Source organism: Bos indicus, chromosome 10, assembly GCF_029378745.1.
Source record: "Bos indicus isolate NIAB-ARS_2022 breed Sahiwal x Tharparkar chromosome 10, NIAB-ARS_B.indTharparkar_mat_pri_1.0, whole genome shotgun sequence".
Taxonomy (NCBI): Eukaryota; Metazoa; Chordata; class Mammalia; order Artiodactyla; family Bovidae; genus Bos; species Bos indicus.
Window position 1 is genome coordinate 32,209,711 of NC_091769.1, and position 25,990 is coordinate 32,235,700.

Sequence of the window (25,990 nt, forward strand, 5' to 3'; positions counted from 1 at the left end):
ATTTTTAAAGGGGTGGGGACATTTTTAGAAATCTATTTCCCAAGGAAGAGACTCAGAGTTAGGAAAGAACTCAGGAGAGCCTGACCCAGACCTAAAATTTGAAGAATTAGCTAGCTATCAGGGACTCTTGGAGAAGTGAGTGATCAATCATTAGCTTTCAAAGTGTGGCCTTATTGTGAAAGGACCTTGAATGTCTACTTTATTTTGGGCTGTCATAACAAAATACCATAGACTGAATGGATTAGACAGCAGATATTTATTTTCTCACAGTTCTGGAGAATGGAAGTGCAAGATCAGGGTGCCAGCCTGGCCGGGTCCTGGTGAGGACTTTCTTTCTGGCTTGTGGTCGGCCACCTTCTCCGTGTCCTCACTTGACCTTTCCTTGGTGCATGCTTTCAGAGTGATCTCTCTTTTCCTCTTCTTCTTCTATGAGGGTCACTAGTCGCCTCATAAGGACTCAATACCTAATCTAACCGTAATTAGCTCTCAAAGGCCCCTTCTTCAAATCTCAAAGGTCCCTTCTTCAAATACATGGTTATTTCTTACAGCAGTCATAGCAAACTAAAATGTTTTACTATGGTAGGATGTTTAGTAAATTTTTTTTATTATTAAATGTATTTAGTTTTAAATGGAGGAATTGCTTTACAATATTGTGTTGGTTTCTGCTATACATCAACATGAATCAGCCATAGGTATACATACGTTACCTCCCTCCTGAACTTCCCTCCCACCTTCCACCCCATCCTACCCCTCTAGGTTGTCACAGAGCACCAGTTGGAGCTCCCTGCCTGTCATACATCAAATTCTCATTGGCTATCTGTTTTATCCATGATAATGTATATGTTTCACTGCTCCTTTCCCAATTCGTCCCATCCTCTTCTTCCCCCACTATGTTCACAAGTCTGTTCACTATGTGTGCGTTTCCATTCCTGCCCTGCGTATATGTTCATCAGTACCATCTGTCTAGATTCCGTATATATGCATTAATATATGATATTTGTTTTTCTCTTTCTGACTTACTTCACTCTGTATAATAGGCTCTGCTGCTGTTGCTGCTAAGTCGCTTCAGTCGTGTCCGACTCTGTTCGACCCCATAGACAGCAGCCCACCAGGCTTCCCCGTCCCTGGGATTCACCAGGCAAGAACACTGGAGTGGGTTGCCATTTCGTTTTCCAATGCATGAAAGTGAAAAGTGAAAGTGAAGTCACTCAGTCATGTCCAACTCTTCACGACCCCATGGACTGCAGCCTACCAGGCTTCTCCATCCATGGGATTTTTCTAGGCAAAAGTACTGGAGTGGGGTGCCATTGCCTTCTCCGATAATAGGCTCTAGGTTCATCTATCTCATTAGAACAGACTCAAATGTTCTTTTATGGCTAAGTAATTGTGTTTATGTACTACAACTTCTTTATCCATTCATCTGTCAGCAGACATCTAGGCTGCTTCCATGTCCCAGCTCTTGTAAATAGTGCTGCAATGAACTTTGGAGTACATGTGTCTTTTTCCATTATGGTTTCCTCAGAGAAGGCAATGGCACCCCACTCTAGTACTCTTGCCTGGAAAATCCCATGGGTGGAGGAGACTGGTAGGCTGCAGTCCATGGGGTCACGAAGAGTTGGACACGACTGAGCGACTTCCCTTTCACTCTTCACTTTCATGCATTGGAGAAGGTAATGGCAACCCACTCCAGTGTTCTTGCCTGGAGAATCCCAGGGACGGGGGAATCTGGTGGGCTTCCATCTATGCGGTCGCACAGAGTTGGACACGACTGAAGCGACTTAGCAGCAGCAGGGTATATGCCCAGTAGTGGGATTGTTGGGACATATGGTAGTTTTATTCCTAGTTTTTTAAGGAATCTCTATACTGTTCTCCACAGTGGCTGTATCAATTTAGCTTCCCACCAGTAGTGCAAGAGGGTTTCCTTTTCTCCACACCCTCTCCAGAATGTGTAGATTTTTTTGATAATGACCATTCTGATTGGGGTGAGGTGATACCTCATTGTAATTTTGATTTGCATTTCCCTAATAATGAGCTCTAATAAAAGTTGAACATCTTTTCATGTGTTTATTAGCCATCTGTATATCTTCTTAAATTTTAATTTTCAGTAAAGACTTCAGAGAGTGAAATTAATTCACTTGGTTTTGATAAATAACTGTTTAAGAAAATTATCTAAAGGTTGGTCAGAATCTGTAATCTTTTCAGCACTCAGTATTACTGAGGAAAATGAACAGTGTTACTGGGTGCTATTTTTGGTCTAAGGCTTGTATTTTTAACCCCTTTGACAAATATTTTTCTAAAACTAAACTTATTTTAAGAGTAAGGATTACCTCTGTTTTCCTCAACATTGGCCACCATGATGAAAAATCTTGAGAGCCAGGTAAAACATTCGATTTGAAGTTGCTGCAGAGAGATGTTGTTATAGGCCCTGATGACATACTTGTCTGGGATTACCTAGTTGGAACTAGAGACCTTCTCAAAAAAAAAGAAAGAAAAAGTCTGTCAGTACTTGGAGAATTGTGAGGTTAAATATTTATATTTATTTATGTATTTATATACTTACACACATATTTTTTAAAAATCAGCTTTTCAGGCAAAGATCTGTTGATTCTTTCATTAAGTATGCGTGTTCAGTCTGAATCAAAAAATAAGGTAATTTGTGGGAGACTGGGATTTCGTCAATGAAATAGTTGTGGTGGTAGACCCATGAAGTGATTATTTAACCTCTAGTGGGAGATGTGGTACCTTATAATCAATAGTGAATGAAAGGAGTTAATTATTTTCCTCCCATGTTCTCATACTGTGGTCTGATTACTTTAAATGCCTAGAAGTCTTAATAAACAATTTAATCACTCTAGCTATTAACCTAGAATAGACCTGCTATATTAGGCCCATACAGAAGTGTCCAGTGTCAACACGAGTACACGTCATTATTATAAGAACCAAGGCACAGTTTTCTGATAAGCTATATTTAAAAGTTTTAGGGCTGTAAGCAGAGAGAAATTTAAGAAATCTAAATTTTGGAGTTGTAGAACTGATAAGAATCACAGAAACTTTCAAGGTGAAAATGGACTCTAAAGTCATGGAATCTGTATACAGATGGTAAAACTGAGACTTCAAGTATGATTTTTTTTCCAATTAGAATTTAAGCACCTCAGGAATAAAGACAATTCCTACCATGCTTCCTTAACAGTACAACTTTTGATGCTCCCTATTGTTTAAAAAATAACTGTGGAATATGTAAAAATGTCCATGAGAAATTTATAAGAGAAAAGTAGTATTCCAAAGGGCTAACAAATGGTCCTAAGTCAGGGGAAGTGCACATTACCTGGAAAAAGAATCACTTTCCACATTGTAAGATCATATAAAATTTGCATTTATAGTAAAAAGAACTGTCATTGAGAAGTAAAATTCAGAATTTTGATCTCTTATTCATTTTATCTTTTGGTGGTGAAAAGTGGGAACTTGGGGGTTGGGGTCTACTGCTGATATAATTTGTGTTATATTTCGCTTTTTGATTTGTTTGTGTTTTCATTTATACACATTGGTCACAGAAACATTATGATGACTGAAATAGTGAAACTGCATTGAAAATATGTGATATTCTCATCTATTAAGATAACATAGCTAAGTATTCCTCCACTAAGTCCTGCTTGTAGCACAACTTATTTTTTCCTAGATTTACAGGTACCTGGTGTAAAATAATCCTTTGTGTAACTTTGGGCAGTGATTTCATCTCTATGACCTTTACTTTTGTCATTTTTAAAATGAGAGGGTTGGCCTTGGTCTATGTTTCTTAAAGGATTCCCTTCATTAAAATAGCTTGATTTAATAGTGTAAAATAATGCAATGAGATCAGCTAAAGTAAGAAGTATGTCTTTGGTGTTTGGTGGTGAGAAAGTCTCTGTGTATCTTTGTTTTAGTTAACAAGTGAGGGTAGAAGTGAGATTGCCATTGGGTGGAGGCTGAATAAGATTTATTGAACAAAGACCCCCCAGACAAAAACATTTGGTAGTGAACGGAAACAGTGGACAGTAGTTTGAACCTTAGGCAGGTTGTGGCTTAAGAAGACAGAAGCATGCTCGGAAGTAAACGAAGAATAGCCAGAGGAGAGGAAAGGATGGAAGATAGATTAGATAATACTTCATGCAGAGGTGGAAGGAAGCTGAGTTTTAACCAACATGGGAAGGATTACAAATATCTTAACATATAGGCTACTGTTATCAGATTCAGTTCAGTTCAGTCACGTCGAACTCTTTGCGACCTCATGGACTGCAGCACGCCAGGCTTCCCTGTCCATCACCAACTCCTGTAGTTTACCCAAACTCAGGTCCATTGAGTCGGTGATGCCATCCAACCATCTCATCCTCTGTTGTCCCCTTCTCCTCCCAGCTTCAATCTTTCCCAGCATCTGGGTCTTTTCAAATGAATCAGCTCTGCACAGCAGGTGGCCAAAATATTGGCGTTTCAGCTTCAACATCAGTCTTTCCAATGAACACTCAGGATTGATCTCCTTTAGGATGGACTGGTTGGATCTCCTTGCAGTCCAAGGGACTCTCAAGAGTCTTCTCCAACACCACAGTTCAAAAGCATCAATTCTTCGGTGCTCAGCTTTCTTTATTGTCCAACTCTCACATCCATACATGACAGTGGAAAAACCATAGCCTTGACTAGATGGACCTTTGTTGGCAAAGTAATGTCTCTGCTTTTTAATGTGCTGTCTAGGTTGGTCATAACTTTCCTTCCAAGGAGTAAGTATCTTTTAATTTCATAGCTGCAATCACCATCTGTAGTGATTTTGGAGCCCAAAACAAAGTCTGCCACTGTTTCCACTGTTTCCCCATCTATTTGCCATGAAGTGATGGAACCAGATTCCATGATCTTAGTTTTCTGAATGTTGAGCTTTAAGCCAACTTTTTCACTCTTCTCTTTCACTTTCATCAAGAGGCTCTTTAGTTCTTCTTCACTTTCTGACCTAATGGTGGTGTCATCTGCATATCTGAGGTTATTGATATTTCTCCCGGCAATCTTGAGTCCACCTTGTACTTCATCCAGCCCAGCGTTTCTGATGATGTACTCTGCATATAAGTTAAATAAGCAGGGTGACAATATACAGCCTTTACGTACTCCTTTTCTAATTTGGAACCAGTCTGTTGTTCCATGTCCAATTCTAACTGTTGCTTCCTGACCTGCATACAGATTTCTCAAGAGGCAGGTCAGATGGTCTGGTATTCCCATATCTTTCAGAATTTTCCACAGTTTATTGTGATCCACACAGTCAAAGGCTTTGGCATAGTCAATAAAGCAGAAATAGATGTTTTTCTGAAACTCTCTTGCTTTTTCCATGATCCAGCGAATGTTGGTAATTTGATCTCTGGTTCCTCTGACTTTTCTAAAACCAGCTTGAACATCTGGAAGTTCACGGTTCATGTATTGCTGAAGCCTGGCTTGGAGAATTTTGAGCATTACCTTAGTAGCATGTGGGATGAGTGCAGTTGTGTTATCAGATTATCTATAGTTAACTTTCTCTTTCTCTTTTACTCTTTCTAGCAATCATAATAAAATTACTACAGATTTAAGGATTTCTAATTATGTAGTTTTAGCTGACTTATTAACGAATGAAAGAAGAAATCATTACAGGGAGAAAGAATCAATAAGTATTTTGTACAGCACTTCCCTGGTAGCTCAGACAGTAAAGAATTTGCCTGCAGTGTGGGAGACCCAGGTTCAAACCCTGGGTCAAGAAGATCCTCTGGAGCAGGGCATGGCAATCCACTCCAGTATTCTTTCCTGGAGAATTCCATGGACAGAGGAAGGAACCTGGTGGCTGCAGTCCATGGGATCACAAAGAGTTGGACACAGCTGAGCTACTAACACTGTACTGTACTATATCTGTTATATTGTGTTGAAGTCATTGGGATTGCTTTAGAGGAAGATGACCCAATATCTAGTCTTGGAAACAAAATTAAGTGTCTTTCACCCAGGCTTCTTATTCTTTATCTTGTTTATGTTATGGCTCATTCTAAAAAGTTAAAACCCAAATTAGGAAAAAAGTGTAGATACTTAAGCCTCTAATTAAATAAGAACATTTAGATTAGGGCAGGACTTAGAGCAGAAAAAAAACTTAGATCAATTTATCTGGCTCCTTTTCAATTCTTTTCATTATTCTTCTCCTACTTATTTAATTTTATTATGAAATAGAGCATCCAGAGAGTAGAGAATAGTATAATAAACTCTGAATCTACCTCTGTTTATATTTGTTTCAGATGCTTTTTACTTTTACAGAAATGAAATATTCTGATGGTATCAACAATTTATAGCCTTTGAGATTTTTATTTTTTAAAAAAATTGTATCACACTTTGATTTCTTTCCTCTTCTCTTTCACCTGAGGTAACCATTTTCTTGAGTTTAATGTTTTAGCCTCATGTATTTCTTTTGCTATATCCATAAACGTCCATGAGCAGAAAGGTAATTATATTTTGCTATTCTTATATTTTATATAAATGGGAACAAATATGTGTATAATTCTATAGCATGCTTTTTTTTGGTAATTTTTTTTGAAATATCCACGTTGATACCTGATAGAGTAAGAAAGCACTATTTTTGCTTTTCAGAATTTATTGACTATTTCTGACATGATTCTTCTTCCTGAGTTTTAAGATAAATTTATCACATTCCACCAGAAAACTAGTGAATTTGGTTGGATTTTAATTAAAATCATAGATTAATATATAGAGAATTAACACTTTAATTAATACTATCTTTTTACTCTTGGAATTTTCTTTGTGAAAATATCTTATCTCTTCATCAGGAGCTCTTTTGTACTCTTCAGTGAGGTTTTATGGTTTTCTTCAAAGATTTTACACATTTTTGTTAAATATATATGTCAGTACTTTATGGGTTTTTTTATTGTGAATGAGATCCCTTTTTCTATTCTATTTGCTAATTTAATTTTACTGTTTTATAAGAATTTTATTTCCTTTTTATATTAATCTTATATCCAGTTACTTTTCTGAGATGTCTTATTAGTGTTTAAAACCTTTGTTTATAGATTCTCTTGTTGTTTCTAAGCCTTCTCGTCTTCAAATAGGGAGGCTTTGATTTCTTTCTTTCCTTTCTGATTCTTTTATTTCTTTTCCTCTTTTGTTTTCTGGGATCTTCAGTTTGCTAGAACTTCCTAGAATAAAATGTTTATTTTTCCCCCTTATATTTAATTAATGCAATATATTTCCCACAACTGTTGAAATGCACTACTGTCAGTGCTCAATTTTATGTTTTGTTGTTGTTATTTCCATTGTGATTTCTTATTTAATTTATTGGTTAGTTAGTAATGCCTTAATTTTTTAAAATAAGGGATTGGGGGACTAACGGTTTAAGCATTGAATTCTAACTTAATTACCTTTTCAGCAGATATAGTCTAGCCAAGTCCTGAACACAACCTTTGACAGCTTTATAGAGCTGGAAGACAAGGTTTAGAGATCCTTGAATATAGGGTCTACCAGAAGTGGGAACTCTTGCAAATGTCCCAGTCATTGAGTTGTTGTTCAGTCGCTCAATTATGTCCAACTCTTTGTGACCAGATGGACTGCAGCATGCCAGGCTTCCCTGTCCTTCACTGTCTCACAGAATTTGCTCAAACTCATGTCTACTGAATCAGTGATGCCATCCAGCCATCTCATTCTCTTTCTTAGGTGTTGGGGGTTCCCCCTAAAAGACTATCCTAGGAGTTAATGTGCACTGGAAGTAAAAGGGCTCTACATTACTGTATTTTACCTTCAAATTTACCTCATTGGCCTAAAAATTTAATACGTGTAATTGGACGAAGGTGATCCTAGACTCCTAGCGCTCCCAGAATCAAATCAGAATCCCCAGTGGAGACAGTTAACCATTTGCATATTCATATTTTTCATAAAGCAGTTTTTCACATAGTGTGGCACATCAAGGGAGATACTCAGTCACGTAAGAAGACGTGACAACATAAATGGAGGCCAGTGAAAACTGTAGAAATAGACTTGTCAGGGCTCTGGCGATTGGAACTACCTAAACAGAATTTTTGTAAGTGTAGCTTATTCAAGATGTTAAAAAAGAAGATTGAAAGTTTGTAGGGAACTTACTTGAAAAAGAATCAAGTAGAGTATCTACAAACACAATAATTGAAATTGGACGGATTTAATTCAATGGATGTATATAATAGCAAGGTAGATATTACTGAAGAGAGAAATAGTGAACTGGAGGATAGATGAGAGGGAAATACCCATAATATAATACAGAATAACGAAAAGATATAAAATATGAAGAGAGAATAAGAGATGGAGCTTACAGGAGGGAAGGTTAACACAGACTCATTTGGAGTCTTGGGCAGGAGAGAAAAAGTGTTAAAGCAAGTTTGAAAAAATAATTGTCATGTACTTAAGTGCAACAAACTGTAAGCAGGAGTTTACTAAATGCCAGAGTTAAAACTCCTAAGTGAAGTTTTTTTTAAAAAATATTAAAACTAGATAGAGACATAGGGTACATTATCATTGAAAGACCAGAATTTGATATCACAACCCATCTGCATTGATTGAATTATTAGAAGAAGGTTATTGCAGATGGAAAAGGAAGGAAGGGCAATGAAATGCTACATATGTGAGTATATCAGAATGAACAGAATCTTTATAAAACAACAGCAGTGTCTTGTGAATTTTAAGATGTATGTAGAATTAAAACAATGTCAGTAATGTCCTATATATCAGAATGGAAGAAGTATAGATAGTGATGTAAAGTTTTTGTATTGTCCAGGCAGCAGTTAATCACCAAGTTTAACTTGGGCATGTGTTTATGCAGGATAACTATTAATAGTATAAGAATATATAACTTCCAAGTTGACAGGGAAAATAATGAAAAATAAGTACTAAATCACTTTCAGTTCAGTTCAGTTCAGTCACTCAGTAGTGTTAGACTCTTTGCAACCCCATGAATTGCAGCCCACCAGGCCTCCCTGTCTGTCACCAATTCCCAGAGTTTACCCAAACTCATGTCCATCGAGTTGGTGATGCCATCCAGCCATCTCATCCTCTGTTGTCCCCTCTTCCTCCTGCCCCCAATCCCTCCCAGCATCAGGGTCTTTTCCAATGAGTCAACTCTTTGCATGAGGTGGCCAAAGTATTGGAATTTCAGCTTCAGCATAAAAGAATACAAAAAAAGAAGTGTATGGTGACTAAGAAAATTAGCTTTCAGTAAGATATAAACTTAAACCTAAATATATTAGAACATACTTTAAATGTACAGACTTTGCCAAAAGCAAATCAGATCAATGTGATATCTGTGCAAAGATAAACATATAAATCAGTGGAACAGATTAAAGAGTCCCAAAATAGACCTTAGATATTTGGTTTCCTCATAGGTAACATGATAGTTCATGGGTAAATGATGGTGTGACCAACTGGATATGTGTACAAAAATAACAAAAGCAAAATGTGACTCCTATCACAGTTCATTGAATTAACTCAAGATAGATCATCAACCTAGTATTCTTAAGCTTCTAAAAGAAAACATGCAAAATTATCTTCATGACTGTGAATAGGCAAAGATGTCTTAGAAAAGACACACCACACACATAAAAGGTAACAATAATAAAGAATTGCTACGTTGGACTTCATCAAAATTAAAACTTTCAGCACTCCAGAAAACACTAGAAAGAAAATGGAAATACAAGCCATTAACTTGAAGGTGTGACAAGGCTGTTTAGCATTGGGAGCTCTCATTTAGTGTTGGCAGGAGCTGAAAATTGTTACAAATACTTTGAAAATTGTTTCACAGTATGTACTAAAGCTAGAGATTTGCATATCAGATGGTCCAGAATTCTACTCCACATTTATACCTATCAGAAATGTGTACACACATGCCCCAGAAAACATGCAGAAATGTTCACAGCAGCATCATTCTCGTTGCAAAAGACTAGAAACAGTTCAGAGGTTCATCAATTGAATAGATAAATGTGGAGTATACTTATACAATAGAATATACCATACAGCAATGGAAATGAATTAACTATACTTAACATTAACAAGGAGAAGGCAATGGCACCCCACTTCAGTACTCTTGCCTGGAAAATCCCATGGACGGAGGAGCCTGGTAGGCTGCAGTCCATGGGGTCGCTCAGAGTCAGACAGAACTGAGCGACTTCACTTTCACTTTTCCCTTTCATGCGTTGGAGAAGGAAATGGCAACCCACTCCAGTGTTCTTGCCTGGAGAATCCCGGGCGGAGCCTGGTGGGCTGCCGTCTGTGGGGTCGCACAGAGTCGGACATGACTGAAGCGACTTAGCAGCAGCAGCAGCAGCAACATTAACAAGAGTCACTTACGTGGACATATTGAGTAAAAGAAGACAGATGCAAAAGAATGCACACTGTGTTAAAGATCAGATTCATCTGGAGAGAGAAAGTGTGCCGATCAGACAGAACGCCTTTTCGGATCCCAGGAGTATTCTATTTGGTAATCAAAGTGGTTATGTGGTTTGTCTAATTCACAATAAAAATGATTTTTAAAAGATTAATGTGTTATGGAATAGATAAATGTTAATATTTTATGTAATGAAGGTATGTTACAAAAGTATGTTTAAAACACAATTTTTGAAATTTTATTTTTGTGTATAGACACACACACATACACACCAGACATAGAATAAAAAACACAGGAACACAGATAGACGTCTATAGATTTTACACAGAATATGTTCTATTTATAACTAGAAAACTTCATTATTGTATAATGAAGTTAACACGTCTGGAGGGTGTTGTCCTCTGTAGAGAAGATTGTTTGGGTTTGAACGTGTGTTGTTCAGGGAAGGATTTAAAGCTGTTTTGTATGTAGTAAATAGCATTTGGGCAAAAGACACATTTGCAATCACATAGAGACACTTCCCTGGTGGCTCAGATGGTAAAGCGTCTGCCTACAATTCAGGAGACCTGGGTTCGATCCCTGGGTTGGGAAGATACCCTGGAGAAGGAAATGGCAACCCACTCCAGTATTCTTGCCTGGAAAATCCCATGGATGGAGGAACCTGGTAGGCTACAGTCCATGGGGTCGCAGAGTCGGACACGACTGAGCAACATTTACTTTACTAGAGACACTTCAGGCAATGGTGTGATTGTTATTAATAACAAAATACACCTTAGCCTCAGGAAGAATAATGAAAATTACCCAATAATTTTTTAATCATTGACTCTTTCCTAAAGGAACTTTTTTTTTATGTAGTTAATTAAAGTAAGGCTGCAATTTAAGTTTTTTGGTTTTTTTTTAAGGAATATTGTCTAAAGCTGTGGGATTTGATCAGAACTCTTTATCTCCTGTGGCATCAATTTTCTGTCCCAAAGCAACAATGCCCACCTTTAAGGGTTGCTTGGAGGGTAATATAATATAAATGCTTAGCCTTAAGCAATGGGTGTTGGCACACACTAGAAGATTAGCATGGGAATTAAGGGCTTGAGTTCTGGAACGGAACTGGATTTTGATTTCCAGTTCTCCCACTTACCTAGGTCTTTAATTGTATACTTCCCTTAACTTCTCTTCCTCCGTTTCCCATCTTTAAAGTAAGAACAATAATAGTACCTACTTTAGAGGCTTGCTTTGAGGGTATAATAAAAGGCAGAGTGTAGTGTGTAGCACAAACTAGCTGTTGATATAACTCTTAGCTCTTGCTATAGATGGAGCTGTTTTGCATATGGCTTTACATTAACCTTGGAGAAGGCAACAGCCCCCCACTCCAGTACTCTTGCCTGGAAAATCCCATGGATGGAGGAGCCTGGAAGGCTGCAGTCCATGGGGTCGCTGAGGGTCGGACACGACTGAGCAACTTCCCTGTCACTTTTCACTTTCATGCATTGGAGAAGGAAATGGCAACCCACTCCAGTGTTCTTGCCTGGAGAATCCCAGGGACGGGGGAGCCTGGTGGGCTGCCGTCTATGGGGTCGCACAGAGTCGTACATGACTGAAACGACTTAGCAGTTACATTAACCTACTAGCAAAATTAGTTAAGTGCCTGGAACAGTAACTACTTTTTTCATATATACAAAATATAAGTGGGCTTCTCTGGTGGATCAGATGGTAAAGATCTGCCTGTGGTGCAGGAGATCCACGTTCAATTCTTGGGTCAGGAAGATCCCCTGGAGAAGGGAATGGCAACCCACTCCAGTATTCTTGCCTAAAGAATTCCATGGACAGAGGAGCCTTGGTGGGCCACAGTCCATGGGTTCACGAAGAACTGGACACAACTGAGGTAACTAACATAAAACATAAGTGTGTTGTTGTTTAGTCACTAAGTCATGTCCGACTCTTTTTTTGAGACCCCATGGACTATAGCCCGCCAAGCTCCTCTGTCCATGGGATTTCTCAGGCAAGACTGCTGGAGTGGGTTGCCATTTCCCTCTCTAGGGTATCTTCCCAACTCAGGGATCAAACCTGTGTCCCCTGCACTGGCGGGAGGATTCTTTACCACTGAGCCACCAGGGAAGCCGGTGACTGAGGGTAGGGCATTGCTTTTATGGAAAAGCTTCCTTGACTAGTACTAAGTCACTGACCACACAGAGCCAGTGTTTTAGTTGTATTCTTTCACGGGTTTAGAAAGGTTGTATTGTACCTTGTGAGGCCTGCAAGCCTAAGGCTCTATTGGAATATCTTACTTTATCATCCTTAGTTTGATTTACCGCTTCCTGAGTTCCAGAAATAACATTGATCTTGTTTAGAGGATTTCAAGCCTATTAGAGACACTGACGCATCCTAGGTTCTAGAGCAAAAGGAGCTTGAAAGTTAAATAAAAACATTTCTTTTTTTATGGTCTTTTTTGAGGGTTAGGCACTTGAGAAAAGGAAGAATTTATAATGTGTAATATCGTGTTCCTTAAAGTTCTGCTTGCTTTAAGTCTACCTGGGATTGTCAAAACTTCCATTCAACCCCCCTATGTCATTTTCTTTAATGTCCTTCAGGTTACTGAGCATCTTAGCTGGATGGGTCTGGAGTTAAATACAATATGGGGCCCTGGTTTATTGCCCGTTAAGTACCTGGCATTTGAAGTCTAAAATGCAGTATAAAATGAGGGTAAACAATACCCCGCCAGTGTTTAAATTCTGTGTGGAAAAGTCACTCACACACAGCAATTTATGATCTCTGGGCACCTCAGTTTAGTGACACAGTGACAGAGGAACAATTTTAAGGAAGCCCAGTACAGTAGCTGCCAGTTAGGAAGAGAATTACAGAGTGTAAAAATGGACAGTCCTTCCTGAGTACTGCATCCTGGGCAGGTGCCATCATGATGGAGCAGCCTGTCGCCATGCCCTTCTTCCATCATGTCTCCTGCTCCCTGGGCACATAGGAAATAAAAACCTTCCCTCCCTCCCTCCCCTCCCCTCTCTTGCCTGCCTTCCTTCTTTCCCTTCCACCTCCCTTCTGCCTCCCTCCCTCCCCTCCTTCCTTCCTTCAAAACAAGACATGTTATTACTCAAAAGAAGTGTGGAAGGCAGTCACTTCACTCTATGGTCTTGAGCAGCTCAGCAGTGTCCTCAAGGGCCCAAGGTCTTTCCATCTTCTGTTGCATCGTCCTCGGTGTGTTGACTTTGTCCTTTTTCCCCATTGCTGCAGTATGACTTCTGCTGCTCCATAAGCCATTTGTCACACACCTCAGACAAGGTTTTACAGAGAGCCTGTGTAGGAGTCCACTCAGCGCTCTTCTCTTTTCAGACACCTGCAGGATGAGGCGCTTAATCTGGGAGCATAGTATGGGGAAAAAATAGACAAAATTATCTTTGAAGAGACTTCATAATCCATCTTGGGCATGTATGCAAATTAAGTGATTATATTTTTTAATATGTAAATTGAAACCACTTATATCCTAAGTGGCATGTATATGTTCCAAAGCCAATACAGTCTTGAAATATATGAAGTCAGGGTATGGTTTACTTCACTTAATTCCTAAAAAATATGTGAGTGCTTGATAATATTTTACTTTTTACTTTTTTTGCATGTATATGTGGAAAGTTTCCTCTAAATCAGTTCCTGTCCACTTTAAATGTTTCATTTTGGAGGCATGTTTTCCCATACACATGACCTCAGGACACTGGATGCTCAATGAAGACTACTGATGGAACTGACTGTGATATTCAAGATAAGCCTTTCAGTTCACGGAACCATCTCTTCTCTTTCTTCTTAGCTAAAAACCATATTCTTTGTGAAATGAACCGCGGGAATGTTGAATTTATACTGTAACTAACCCTCTTGGCCACTGAGAAAATGCATTGCTTCGTAGGCTATGTGCATGACTTTAGATGAATTGAATTACAAGCTATTTGAAGATGGTTTCCTGGTTGAAGACATTATCTTGCCCTCAGCTTGGATGGTGCTTTCAACTCTTGATGACCTTCTCACTTTGAATTGTTTATTCCTGGGCTTATTCCTCCAGCTGTCTGTTAGTCTTCCCTTTCTGAGCATCTACAATTATATTTTTGTCTTATTCAGTTTAGTTTCTTCCTTCTTAGTCGTTGGTGCCTGACTCGCCTGTTACATGCACATTTATATCCATCATATTGTTTGACACAGAGACACTGACATTTTGCCCTCCATTAATTGGTTAAGATAAATATAGTTTGCTGTGCAATGAGGAGCGCTCTATTTATTGTACATAAATACCTAACATAGTGACTTATTCAGTCATTTATAAAGATTTGGGCTTAATTTCACCTTTTTATTTTTTTCATGAGATGGTTGTCAACAGCCCTACTAGGGTCTGTGATTTGCCTGTGATGCTCAAGCAAGCCAAACACACTAGGAAGATTTTATACAGCAAACTGGCTCTTTCAAAGGTGGCTTCCATTTTTAAAGAGACATTGAAAAAAATTGGACTATAATGAATTTATAATTTTATTCAATCATTTCTCAGTACTTTTGGAGTTATCAAAACAGTCCTTAAGTAATTATTGATTTTCCTTGATAAACATTTATGGCATTTTTTAAAAAAAAAACATATTCTATTGTAAGCCAATAAGAGTGGAAAGGGGTTAGAAACCCAATCTATAATGATATGCAAGAGATGAAAATATTGACAGTGAGTAAAGAAATAGTATCATTGTGTTTATTTCATACTCTCTAAACTACCTGTGATGAGCTTAAGCAGTTTCATTCATGAATAGAAGAACTTTAATTATTCACTGTGCTTTGGTGTACTATAAAAGTTGAATTATTAGCACTGTAATTTGTTTGGATACCTTCTAGTAGGAAAATATATCAGAAATAACTAATCATTTTCAACATATGTTAAGGCAACTCTATCTACAGAGGGCAATCAGAAAGAATAGCAGTGGGCTATTGATTGCTTTTTAGACAAGGAAAAAAAAATCTGTTCCATTTCTAAATGTTAACAATTGTGAGAGGAAAATCTCCACTTAGAGAGAATGTTTTCCAGGTTGCTTCACTGCCAGGTGTTTGAGATTGTGTGGAGTCTTAGATGAATAAGGCTTATGGCAGTCTTAGGGAGCCATGTCCTCAAGGACCCCGCTTCCTGCTGTGAAGGCTTCTCTATTCAAAGCAGGCCCGTGTCAGTGGGAATGTTCCAGTGGTCTCTGTGCACTACTTCTAGCAAAGCGCAACGTTTTCTCCCCCGTTGAATCTGAGAGAGCTACAGAAGAGAGCTACAGGACACCTGCCTGCTAACAAAATAAATTTCAGAATGTTGCCAGTGAATCAATTGCATGTTTTCTACTGTTTATGGGATTTAACTCTTATCATTTATCAGTGGGAATAAACCTTGCCACCTTGGGTCCCTTTTCAACATACCTGCATGCTACAGACATGATTTACAGTCATTCTGAAGTTTAAGAAAATCCAAATCATATGATAGTTTGCTTTGAGATGGTCCGTATTTCCCCCTTTCCCTTTCTCCCTCTCCTTGACCTAGCAGCAGGAAGCCTTTGTTTGAGGTGTTCATCTGGAACAACTTTTCCACACTTGTTTTCATGTTCTGTTAGATTACAGGGCAGCAGGCCTACCTTTGAAGCTCCTTTCTCTTTTGTTTCTTTGCCGTGCACTCCAGTAATTAACTTTGTCCTTCTTTTATTTGTTCCAGTCAATCGCAGGCCACTCTGCTGAGCATCTTCTCCCAGGAGTACCAGGTTAGAAGTTTTCTCCTTTGTGAGGGTTGACAGGTGCCTAATTGAATGATGAATGTCCCTTTATTTCTTTGTAATTGAACTGCCAGCTCTCTGATTGGGTTGGAGGATGTTCTCCTTTCCACATCAAGCACCGCCTGCGTCTCAGTGGAGGCCTGCCAAGCCTACCCATCCATCTGTCTAATAACATCTAGCCTTTGCTTATTTGGTGGACCTGTAATAAATTATGCTAAACCATTATTATTCTGACAATAATAATTTCCCCGTGTTGCGTGGTTCCATGTGCTAAATGTTTGCTGACTTGCACTGTCAGTGCCGCTTTCCATTGCTGACAGAGATGATGATAAATGACCATTGCTGGAGTGGCAGAAGGCAAGAGAGGCAGAAAATGGAGTCATTTATCATGAGATGACAGGTGTCAGTCAAGTGGCAAGTCTCTACGGAATTACTTTTTGTAGTTTTCAAATAAGTTGTTTTTAAGCAATGTTCTTCCTGGTTAAAAATGGCAATTGGATTGTAAAACTAGACTGCAGAGGACTTAGATGGAATTGAATTGAGGGAAAATTAATACAAAGGTTGAAAGAGGGAACAAGTTTTTCTCTGCCCTCTACAACCCTAAGCAAACTTATTTAGATTCAATTACTATGACCCTGTTGGCTTTTACATATATACTGTACCTTGCGGTACAGACTGGAGACATCCCAGCCATGCAATAGAGATTTAAATGCATAGGTTCATAGAGTAGAAGGGAAAAAATATCCGCTGCCACCCAAATCCCCAAACTACTATTCGGTTTGCCCTTTTTGTTAGACGTGGGGATCAAGAAATATGTCATTTTTGTTCTTGAACCTGATCTGTGACACAACATAAAGATCTTTTTTATTTTGTTTCAGAAACATATTAAGAGAACACATGCCAAACATCATACTTCAGAAGCGATTGAAAGTTATTACCAGAGGTATGACCTGCCTGCCCCACTAGAGGGTATCATAATACCTATTAATTGTAATAATAATTATGAATAAATTAAGTTAATAAATTGATTTTCTATGTAACATTCCAAGACGTTTTGTTTTAAGTCAGTTATTTAAGACTTAAAGTATATTTTTAAAATTTCTCAAATACTATGTTGTGTAGATTTAAAGAATATGGTGAGACTATCTTAATTTACATGTGTGTGAAATCTTTAGTATGTAAGAAACAAGTTACAATATTAGAAAATCCCCGTTGGATGCTTGAAATATACTGTAAGTGCATATCTTTCATAGATGCATATGTTCATGCATACGTATATCTATGTGTATATGTGAACGTTCTCAAGCCAATTTTTATTTCTCATGTAAATCAGCAAGTTGAAAAATATATTAGAAAGTAAGGTTGAATTTTGGTCCAGTTGTATTTTGCATGGTAGGTATTGGTTAGCCATTTTAGAAATGCAAAAAAAAGTATATATCAAGTGAGGACAAATGGAGATATATAATAATGTACAACTGTCAGATTTTAAGAGGGGTTTATATTTTAAAAGGAAATCTTTTAATTCAGCCTAATTTATTATAGTTCCCAACCTTTCTTGTTCTGAAACAAAAAGAGTGTTTAAAATAGCTCCTTTTTAAAAAAAAATTTTTTTTAAACTTATCTTTGTAATATGAGTGAATAACTTATAATGGTAAATAATAATGGTTTGAATTAGAAATTGTTGGTTGCTTTCTGAAGTATTTTAGGGACATATTGGAAAGGAAAACTGTTTGAAATATAATCTAAAATTATTATACTTAAGATTGACAGAGCAGTCTTTCTATGGTGAGAATGATACCACTGACTTTAGATGAATGATTTTTATGCATGAAAATTCTATGAATTAAGTGAATATACAGATAAAATATTAGAATTGTGTTTCTGTAAAGTCATATTTTTAAAGAATTGAGAAATGTTTGTTGAAAAGTTATTCAAGTTAGGCTTTGAAAAAAGTATTCACTATGCCAAATGCGGTAAAGATACGTTCTGTTTTGAGTGGAAATGTCTGTTAAAGAAATATACATGCATACACACCATACCTGCAGGCCACCCCCTACCCCCCAACACACACAGACACTTTTATGTCTCGGAGAATTACTCTCCAAGAAGTGTTTATAAAGTTTGAATTGACTTATTCAAAAGTCATAATCTCCTCCGTGAAATTAACATCTAAATTAAACTCATCACCTAAATCATACATATAAAATTGAGAACGGCCCATAAAATGCCATGAAACCAGCAACTGCTTTGGCAAACAGACCCTCCACAGAAAGACTGAAAAGTGGTTCATGTGTCAAAAAGTATATTCTTATATAAAACTTAATAGTCTTAGGCTTTCATATAAAAGTATGGTTCTATATCCAGACTTTAAGGCCCTGTTAACATCAACAAAGGAGAACAGAGCATTTTCTAAAAATTTGGAGATCTGCTAATAGGCCATGGGGCTGCCCTCTAATAATCTTTTTTTTTTTTCATTGTATAAAGTCTATTTTAATTAGATGATTCCTAAGATCTCTAAATACTACTTTAAAAAAAGTTAGGTTCACTAAAGAGTATATTTGATTTCTAAAGTATGAACATGCTTTATTGAGTCATCTGGATAGTTTAGACCAGAAACAAAAATCTTTCCTTTAAGTATGGTTACTCAAGGAACAGTTGAGTGGGTAATAATGAAAATGCAGAAACATATTTGTGTTTCTTTAAATTTAGTTAAATACAAGAATCTCAATTTTGTGGAGTCACAATGTTTGAAAAAAACTTGAAGTTAGGCTGTAATGGACAGACTAATAGGAAAGCAGTCTGACTCGTTTCTTACTTTATTACCCTACTTCCTTACTTTTTGCCCCACACCTTGTGCTTGGAGACAGGCTTTGTTGTTACTTTTCAGATGGTTTGACCTCATGGGCCTCTTCTTCTAAATGTGCAGGTTGAATGTCTCTGTATTCTGTGTGGTAAATTGGCCCAAAAAGATGTTTGTTTTCTAGCTGATTAACATAAAGGCAAAATTATATCAAAACACGCTTAAGCAGTTTGACAATCTTACCAACTTATTTTTTTTTAATAAAAGTAATACTTGCCTATTGTGAAAATTAAGCATATGTGTAATGGTATAAAAAAGAAATGAATGAATTGCCTGTAATTGTGGCATCCATAGATAACCACTCGTATTTTTCTTCTCGGGCTTCTGTCAATCCATTTTTACGTAGATGAGGTCATACTATATATGCAGCTGTGAATTCTGAACTTTATACTTGGAAAAGTGTGTATAACATAGTATTGTTTTGAAGAAAGCTTTTTGTAAACATTTTGATACATCATCATCTGAAGGTTTCAAAGTTCATTGAAACATTCTTCTGTCGCACATATATGTTTCCACTTTTCTGATATAAATAATGCTTTGATAAATATTATGGTGCTTAAGTCTTTGCATTTTGGATTAGTTTCTCAATATTTCTGTAGATGGAATTACTGGTGCAAATAATGAAAACATAAGATTTTATTGTAATGTAATACAAACTAGAAATAATGTAATTACAGCCTAGAAAGGTTGTAATGGTTTCATTTCCACTAGCAGCATCAGAGAATTCCTGTGTCTCTGTATTCTTGCTAGTATTGAGATGATCTCAATTCAGAATTTGAAGTCTGTATTTAAGACCATATAGTCCACAGTGTGATTCCATTGTGGTCAACTGAAATTTCAAATTATCCAGACACCAGTAGAAAATATTTTCCCTTTGAATTACTGAGGAAATATCCTCAGTTCTTCATGTTGTCCGTGTATAGACACAGCTTGAGTGTTCACATTGAAAACAGCCTTCTATTCTTTCCCACTGTATGATGGTATTTTAGTTCTAAACAGGAAACATACTTGGTAAAATTTATTTAGATTTCTCTAGATCGGTGCACACGGGCTTATACACACGTGTGGGTGTATACATACACACACACACTCACAACTTGGTCAGATTTGCATGTATCCTCATCAGTAGCAAAGTTTAGAAGAAACATTGTCTCTCATCACCTCCCTTCTCTCAACTCATACTGTCCGAGGGGCCACCTTTATTAGCTTTGAAGAATCAGACCAATTAGATTTTATTCAGGTGTTCACATGGGGAAAAAGGTTAGTTCAAATACGATATTGACATCAAATGATACAAATAGTTTCTGAAAATTTGAACCACTTTTTTGTTTAATTAGCTCTGTTTTCTTTGCACTCAATGTGTCCCATCTACTGTGCTAGGAACCACGTATAAGAACCACAAGTACCTGTCCTCAGCTACTTTGTTCTCTGGGAAAATAGCTGCAGACATGGAGATGGGTTCCAGAGATTTTTCGATATGGGATCAACAAAGGTGGTGTTCAGATGTAAGCTTAGTGAAGAATTTTGGTAGTTTTTGAAGTTTTCCCATAATAGTTGTTATACAAATATTAAAGATTAGATAATTCTGCTTTATGTTTAAAATCAGTACATATTGTTTTTAATCTTAGATGCTAACAGCTCTTTCACACTAAAAAAAAGTCATAAAATGGACCTTCTCTGAAGGTCTTTTAAGGATGGTTTCACCTACAAGTTACACATTTGTTAGTCCTCCTGTGGCAAACTGAAGGATGACATTTAGTCTGTGTCATCTATTGTTGTTTGACCAGCTCCTGTTTCTTGAAACTTAATGGAAGTATCCTATTGGTTATTACCAGGATAGTGATTGATGCAGCATTTATGTAAAGCCATATAATTTGGATTCAAGATGACAGTTTTCTGGCACAGGCCACATGAACTGGGATCTAGCTGTCCTCTTTGATTCTTTCCAGATCAACCTCTGAGAAGAGGTTCTGCTCTGGTGGCAGTAGAGCCTTTCCTGGCACTCAGATAGCCCAGGCCCGTTCCTGACATTTGCACCTACTGTTCTCTTGTTGGGAATATCCTTCCTCTGATGGCTTGCTGCTTTCCTTTTTGTCTGTTTCTACTTCAGTGTCACTTCCTTAGAGAGTGACTTCCTGACCAGCCCATCTAATTTATATTGTGAGAGTGTTAGTCAGTCATGTCCAACTCTTGGCAACCCCATAGACTAGCCTGCCAGGTTCCTCTGTCCATGGAATTCTCCAGGCAAGAATGCTGGAGTGGGTTGCCATTCCTTTCTCCAGGGGAATCTTTCCAACCCAGGTATCAAATTTGCATCCCCTGCATCACAGGCAGATTCTTTACCATCTGAGCCACCAGGGAAACCCAACTTATATTGTAGCATATGTCATTATTCTATATATTTGTTTCTCTGTCTTTCCATGCAGTATAATGTCTGTGATGGTAGGAGCTAAAGTTTTGCTCCCTGCTGCTTCTTCAGAACCTGGAATAAGGTCTGACAACTAGTCAGCTCTCAAAATGTTTATGGGATAAGTGAATGTTAAGTGGAGAGTTGTAAAGATATCCTATTATAGGTTTAAATACCCTGACCCAGAATCAGAATGCTTAATGGATTAGTTAAGCATCTGGTTAGTTGCTCTAATTTGATGGAACTGATTGGTTGTTTCTTGAGCAGGCCTATCAGTGCAATGGAAATTCTGTAAGTTGATTGTGAAGGTCTTAGCTGACCTACTTCCCAAGGATCTTTCTCTCAACCACACTTGCCTTGTTAGTTTTTATTTTTGTTTTGTTTTTCCTTTGATCTTGATGAAATGAAAGTACTTATTTCCCAGTTAGACTCCTAAACAATTTTTCTAAGGAAGAGCCAACAGATGAAAATGGATTTATTAGAATTACTTTGAAGTTGTAATGATCCTGAGATTTTTACCCACCTTAAATAATTTGACTTTATTCCACTTTGTTTATTGGAAATTATACATCTTTATAAACATACATGTAAAATAGTATAATTTAATTTAGTATTTTCTCCTGGCAGTTACAAAGAAGACCTCATCTGTTGACCTTGATTTTTACTATCGAACAAATGTTATTAATTTATTCAATCAAACAGTACACTGTAGAGAAAATGTTCATACTTAATTCTATTTTCTTGTCTAAAATGTTTTTAATTAATTACTCATTTATTAAAGAAAAATATGTATTGCAATATAATTACCTATTATAAGCCAAGAACTGTGCTACACATAGTAAACTGAATAAAATGAAAGTGTTCTACCCTCATGAGGCTTTCAGCCTTACAGTTGGGATGTGTCTGAGGTGGACGAGTAACTCAGCAGATAGAGCGTTCTGGGCTAAGTGATGGAGAGAGGAACAGGGTGCTCCTCGATTGCACTTTGAGGGACACTTCACATAGTCCTGGTTATGGTGGATGAAAAAGGTGATGTGCAAGGTGGATTCTGAGTTATCCAGGTGAAAGGTCAGAGTGGCAAACAGTGGCTAGAGACGAGGCTGGCTGAAGAGAGTAGGTAGGAACCAGATTACAAAGAACCTTACAAGAATTTTTAAGTGATTATAATTTAATTTTGAGATTTTTGTGTGGGGCTTTTGAAATGTTTTAAGAAGGAGAATGATACGTTCAAATTTTTGTCCTAAAAAAATCACTCTGGCATCCACGTCTGGGATGAATTTGGGGACTTTTTTGTTTTTTGTTTTGTTTTGTTTTCGTAGCGTTAGGGGACGAGGAGAGCTAGAGGTAATGACAGAAATCTAGAGCAGATAAGATGATGGCTTGTGTTGCCTGTTAAAGGGTTGGTGACCCACTGATGAAAAGTCTGTTCCATTCTTTTTCCCTAATCAGGTGCCAACCAACCCTATGAACTAAAAGTAAATCAAAAGATGATATGCTTGCATGGATACTTTTTTCACGAGTAAACTTATTTCCTTCCCATGAAGTGGTTATGGCATAGATAATGCCAGGGTAATAGGGTTAGTTCTTTTCAAAATCACCTCTGTATTCACCTTACACGTTAGGAGGAAAAAACAAGGAAGATGACTATGCTCAGACCTCCTGCCCCCGACTTCGCTTAGTTAGTGGCCAGTGGTTTTGAGGTGAACAGTGGTTTTGAGGTGAGCTGTTTTTGTTATTCTTTTCCCTTCAGTGCTTTCCCGTGACAGCGTACTTGAACTAGAGCTGAGTGTGGCATTTGCCCAGAAAAAACATGTACACACAGGGGATGCTGACAAGTCCATGCTGGCCTTTTCTTGTCACTGCCTTACCTCTTGGCTTTGTCTTATCTAGGTATCTGAATGGAGTGAGGAAAAATGGAGCTGCCCCAGTGCTCCTGGAGCTAGCCAATGAGGTAATGTTATTGTTGTTATTTTATTTAAACCTACATAAAACCTAAGGGGCCTGTGTAGAGTGGCTCTGCTTAGAATTATAATTAACCTTAAAAAAAAAAAAAGATTTTGAGGTATAGTAGACATTTAAATTGTTCCCTGGTCTCTTTGTACTTTTAATAATTGGACCGAGAGCTTCATGTATTAATAAATCAGTTAACTTAATTAGTCTGTTTCTTTTAAAATAAATGAGTAAACAGCTTCTTGATCTCTTATTTTGTGGGAAATTTCAACCAAACAGCTCAGGACATGCTCTTCTTTAGATGTGTTGTCTTAATTTAGTGTGAGAAATAATACCTGTGTCAAGTACAGAGATGTATGGCAAGACAACCCATGCTGTTACAAAAATGAGGAGAGAGATTGTATACCTAAAGATGTAACATTTACTTGACTCATTTTTGTTGTTAGCAAACTTTTATTATATTAAAAGATACATGCCTTCTAGAAGTCTTTCTTTATATGGAGAAGCATACTGTTCTTATTAACACTAAGGACGAAGTGATTTATTGAACTTATTTGTTAACTCTTATCTGCTTCTGTTTGGGGAAACAAATAATAGTCTTACATTTAAAAAGGAAACCCTAAAGACTTCCCATGAATGAAGAAGCTGTAAAAAGTTCTTAATAGTTGCAGAGAGCATACTGAAAAAATAAAATATTTAATTCCTAAACTTTAAAATATTTATCCACCGTAATAAGAGCAATACAATATTTAGTCTGACTTGGAACTGCTTATGCAAACCTCATAGGGATGGAATGAAATGTACACTGTTTTCATGTTGCATTATAATAGAAAACATAGAAGCAAGGCAGAAAATGTGTTTGCATTAAAGATGACTCGGTACTGTGAGCATTAACTGTTGCAGTAGCAGCAAGTGCTCCATGTAAGGATGGCTTCTCTCATAGCTTCTGTCTGCTGTGTGCCACCAGTCAGCCATTGAACAATTGCCTATCAGTTTCTAGCAGGTTTTAATAGTCTAGGCAGTGTCTACACAATCGGATAGGATAGTTAACATATAGAATAGATGTCTCTCCTCCTCCTAGCAAAGCATGTTTTTTATTCTTTTTTTTAATTTCTAGAGCAAGGTAGTTTTTAAATGTCTCCAGACTTGAGTCGATTCTGTTAGCAACTTAAAATATTTGAGGTATAACTCATTCAGACTTTAGTGATGTGGCCCTTTATAAAAAAAAAAGAGTGTTCTTTATGAAAAAAAAGCATTCCTGATACAGCATCTAGAAGGAGTGTGATGCAAAAGTGATAGTCATTTTTATAGATGATGATATTGATGGCATAAGTTTTATATAGTAGCAATTTGTATTCATTTGAATTTTTAATGGATATTTCTGTTGAGCTTAGCTTATTTAGCTGACCTTAACTTCCATCTTCTAGTAATATGGAAAATTTTAACCCACTGACACATTTTCTCCATATCAATAAATCTGTTATTTACCATGAATATATAGCAATGTTTAACCAAAGGAAATAAATCACTGTTTAAAGATGTTTCCTCTCCTTTGGCTGCAGATTAGTACAGAAATGATAGCATTTTCTGAGAGATTGCTAATGCATTAGGAAAATTGGGGAATGACTGGTACTGGATTAGGCCTTCCAAACAACCAAGCTGCCATTTTTATATGATAGTTAATACCTTTAAATGACATATGCTTGCATCTGGTGACAATTGATGCGATGGTAATAGTTTATGAGTCAATATATATTTAATCAGTAGAAACTGTAAAAATTGATGAGAAATAGATAACATTGGTACATTACAGTGTGCGGCAACTCTCTTAAGTAAGAGCACTGTATTATTGTTGATTTGGAAGGCAAGGACTCTATGTGGTCATCATTGATTTTATAAATGTCTTAATACTGATTTTCCTATTTCAAGGCTAAAAATGAACATTTGAGAAAATCTGACTTTGTTAGTAATAATAAGATCAGTCATTCTGTTCTCTCCACACAAATATTTTCAAGTGAGATTTGAAGCGCTATGAATTTTACTTACATGCTAAATTCTGACATGAAGCATGATGGCCCTATTTCAGAGAAAGATGGACACATGATTAATATGAAAATTAGGGAGATGCAAGTACCTGAACTAATAAGGTAGTCCTTATTCAGGCTGGACTACCTTCAGTAATTTCACCATTTTTCATGTGTCAGCTCTGATGTGGGTTACTAGGAATAAGCAGCTTCGTGGAAAGCATTTCTTTCTACTTGGGGAATTTAAGGGCATCCAAGTACATACATATTTGAAAAAACTGTTCATACAAATGAAGCCAGCCTTTTTGTCTAGTTACTAAATCAAGATAAAATTTTGGTATGAATATGGGACTTGAAAGCCTGTCAGGAAAAAATATCATTGTGATAATATATGAGATAACACTTGCTATCTTAACACCTAAGATGAAAAGACTTACTTGGGGGGAGCATTACTATTCTGGAAAAACACAGGCCTATTTTCTGGTGAAATTAAAACAATGGTTAATAAGGGATCTGTGAACTAAAAAAACCACAGTAGGTTTCCAAAAGAGTAGATGCATTTTTAATAAAAATGACTGTTGGATTTAGTATCCCCTGGTT

The 25,990-nt window shown here is 37.2% G+C and overlaps 1 protein-coding gene across 6 annotated transcripts in view; it reads left to right on the top strand.

The window, feature by feature from the left end:
- The window catches only part of CDIN1 (CDAN1 interacting nuclease 1), a 234,352-nt gene that overhangs the window by 39,691 nt on the left and 168,671 nt on the right, over positions 1-25,990 (top strand). For all 6 annotated transcript variants that reach the window (XM_070797241.1, XM_070797239.1, XM_070797240.1 and 3 more), the window contains exons 2-4: positions 16,092-16,137; positions 17,028-17,092; positions 23,307-23,367. In XM_070797241.1, coding sequence (XP_070653342.1) covers positions 16,092-16,137; positions 17,028-17,092; positions 23,307-23,367 — 172 coding nt within the window. The remainder of the gene's footprint in view (positions 1-16,091; positions 16,138-17,027; positions 17,093-23,306; positions 23,368-25,990) is intronic.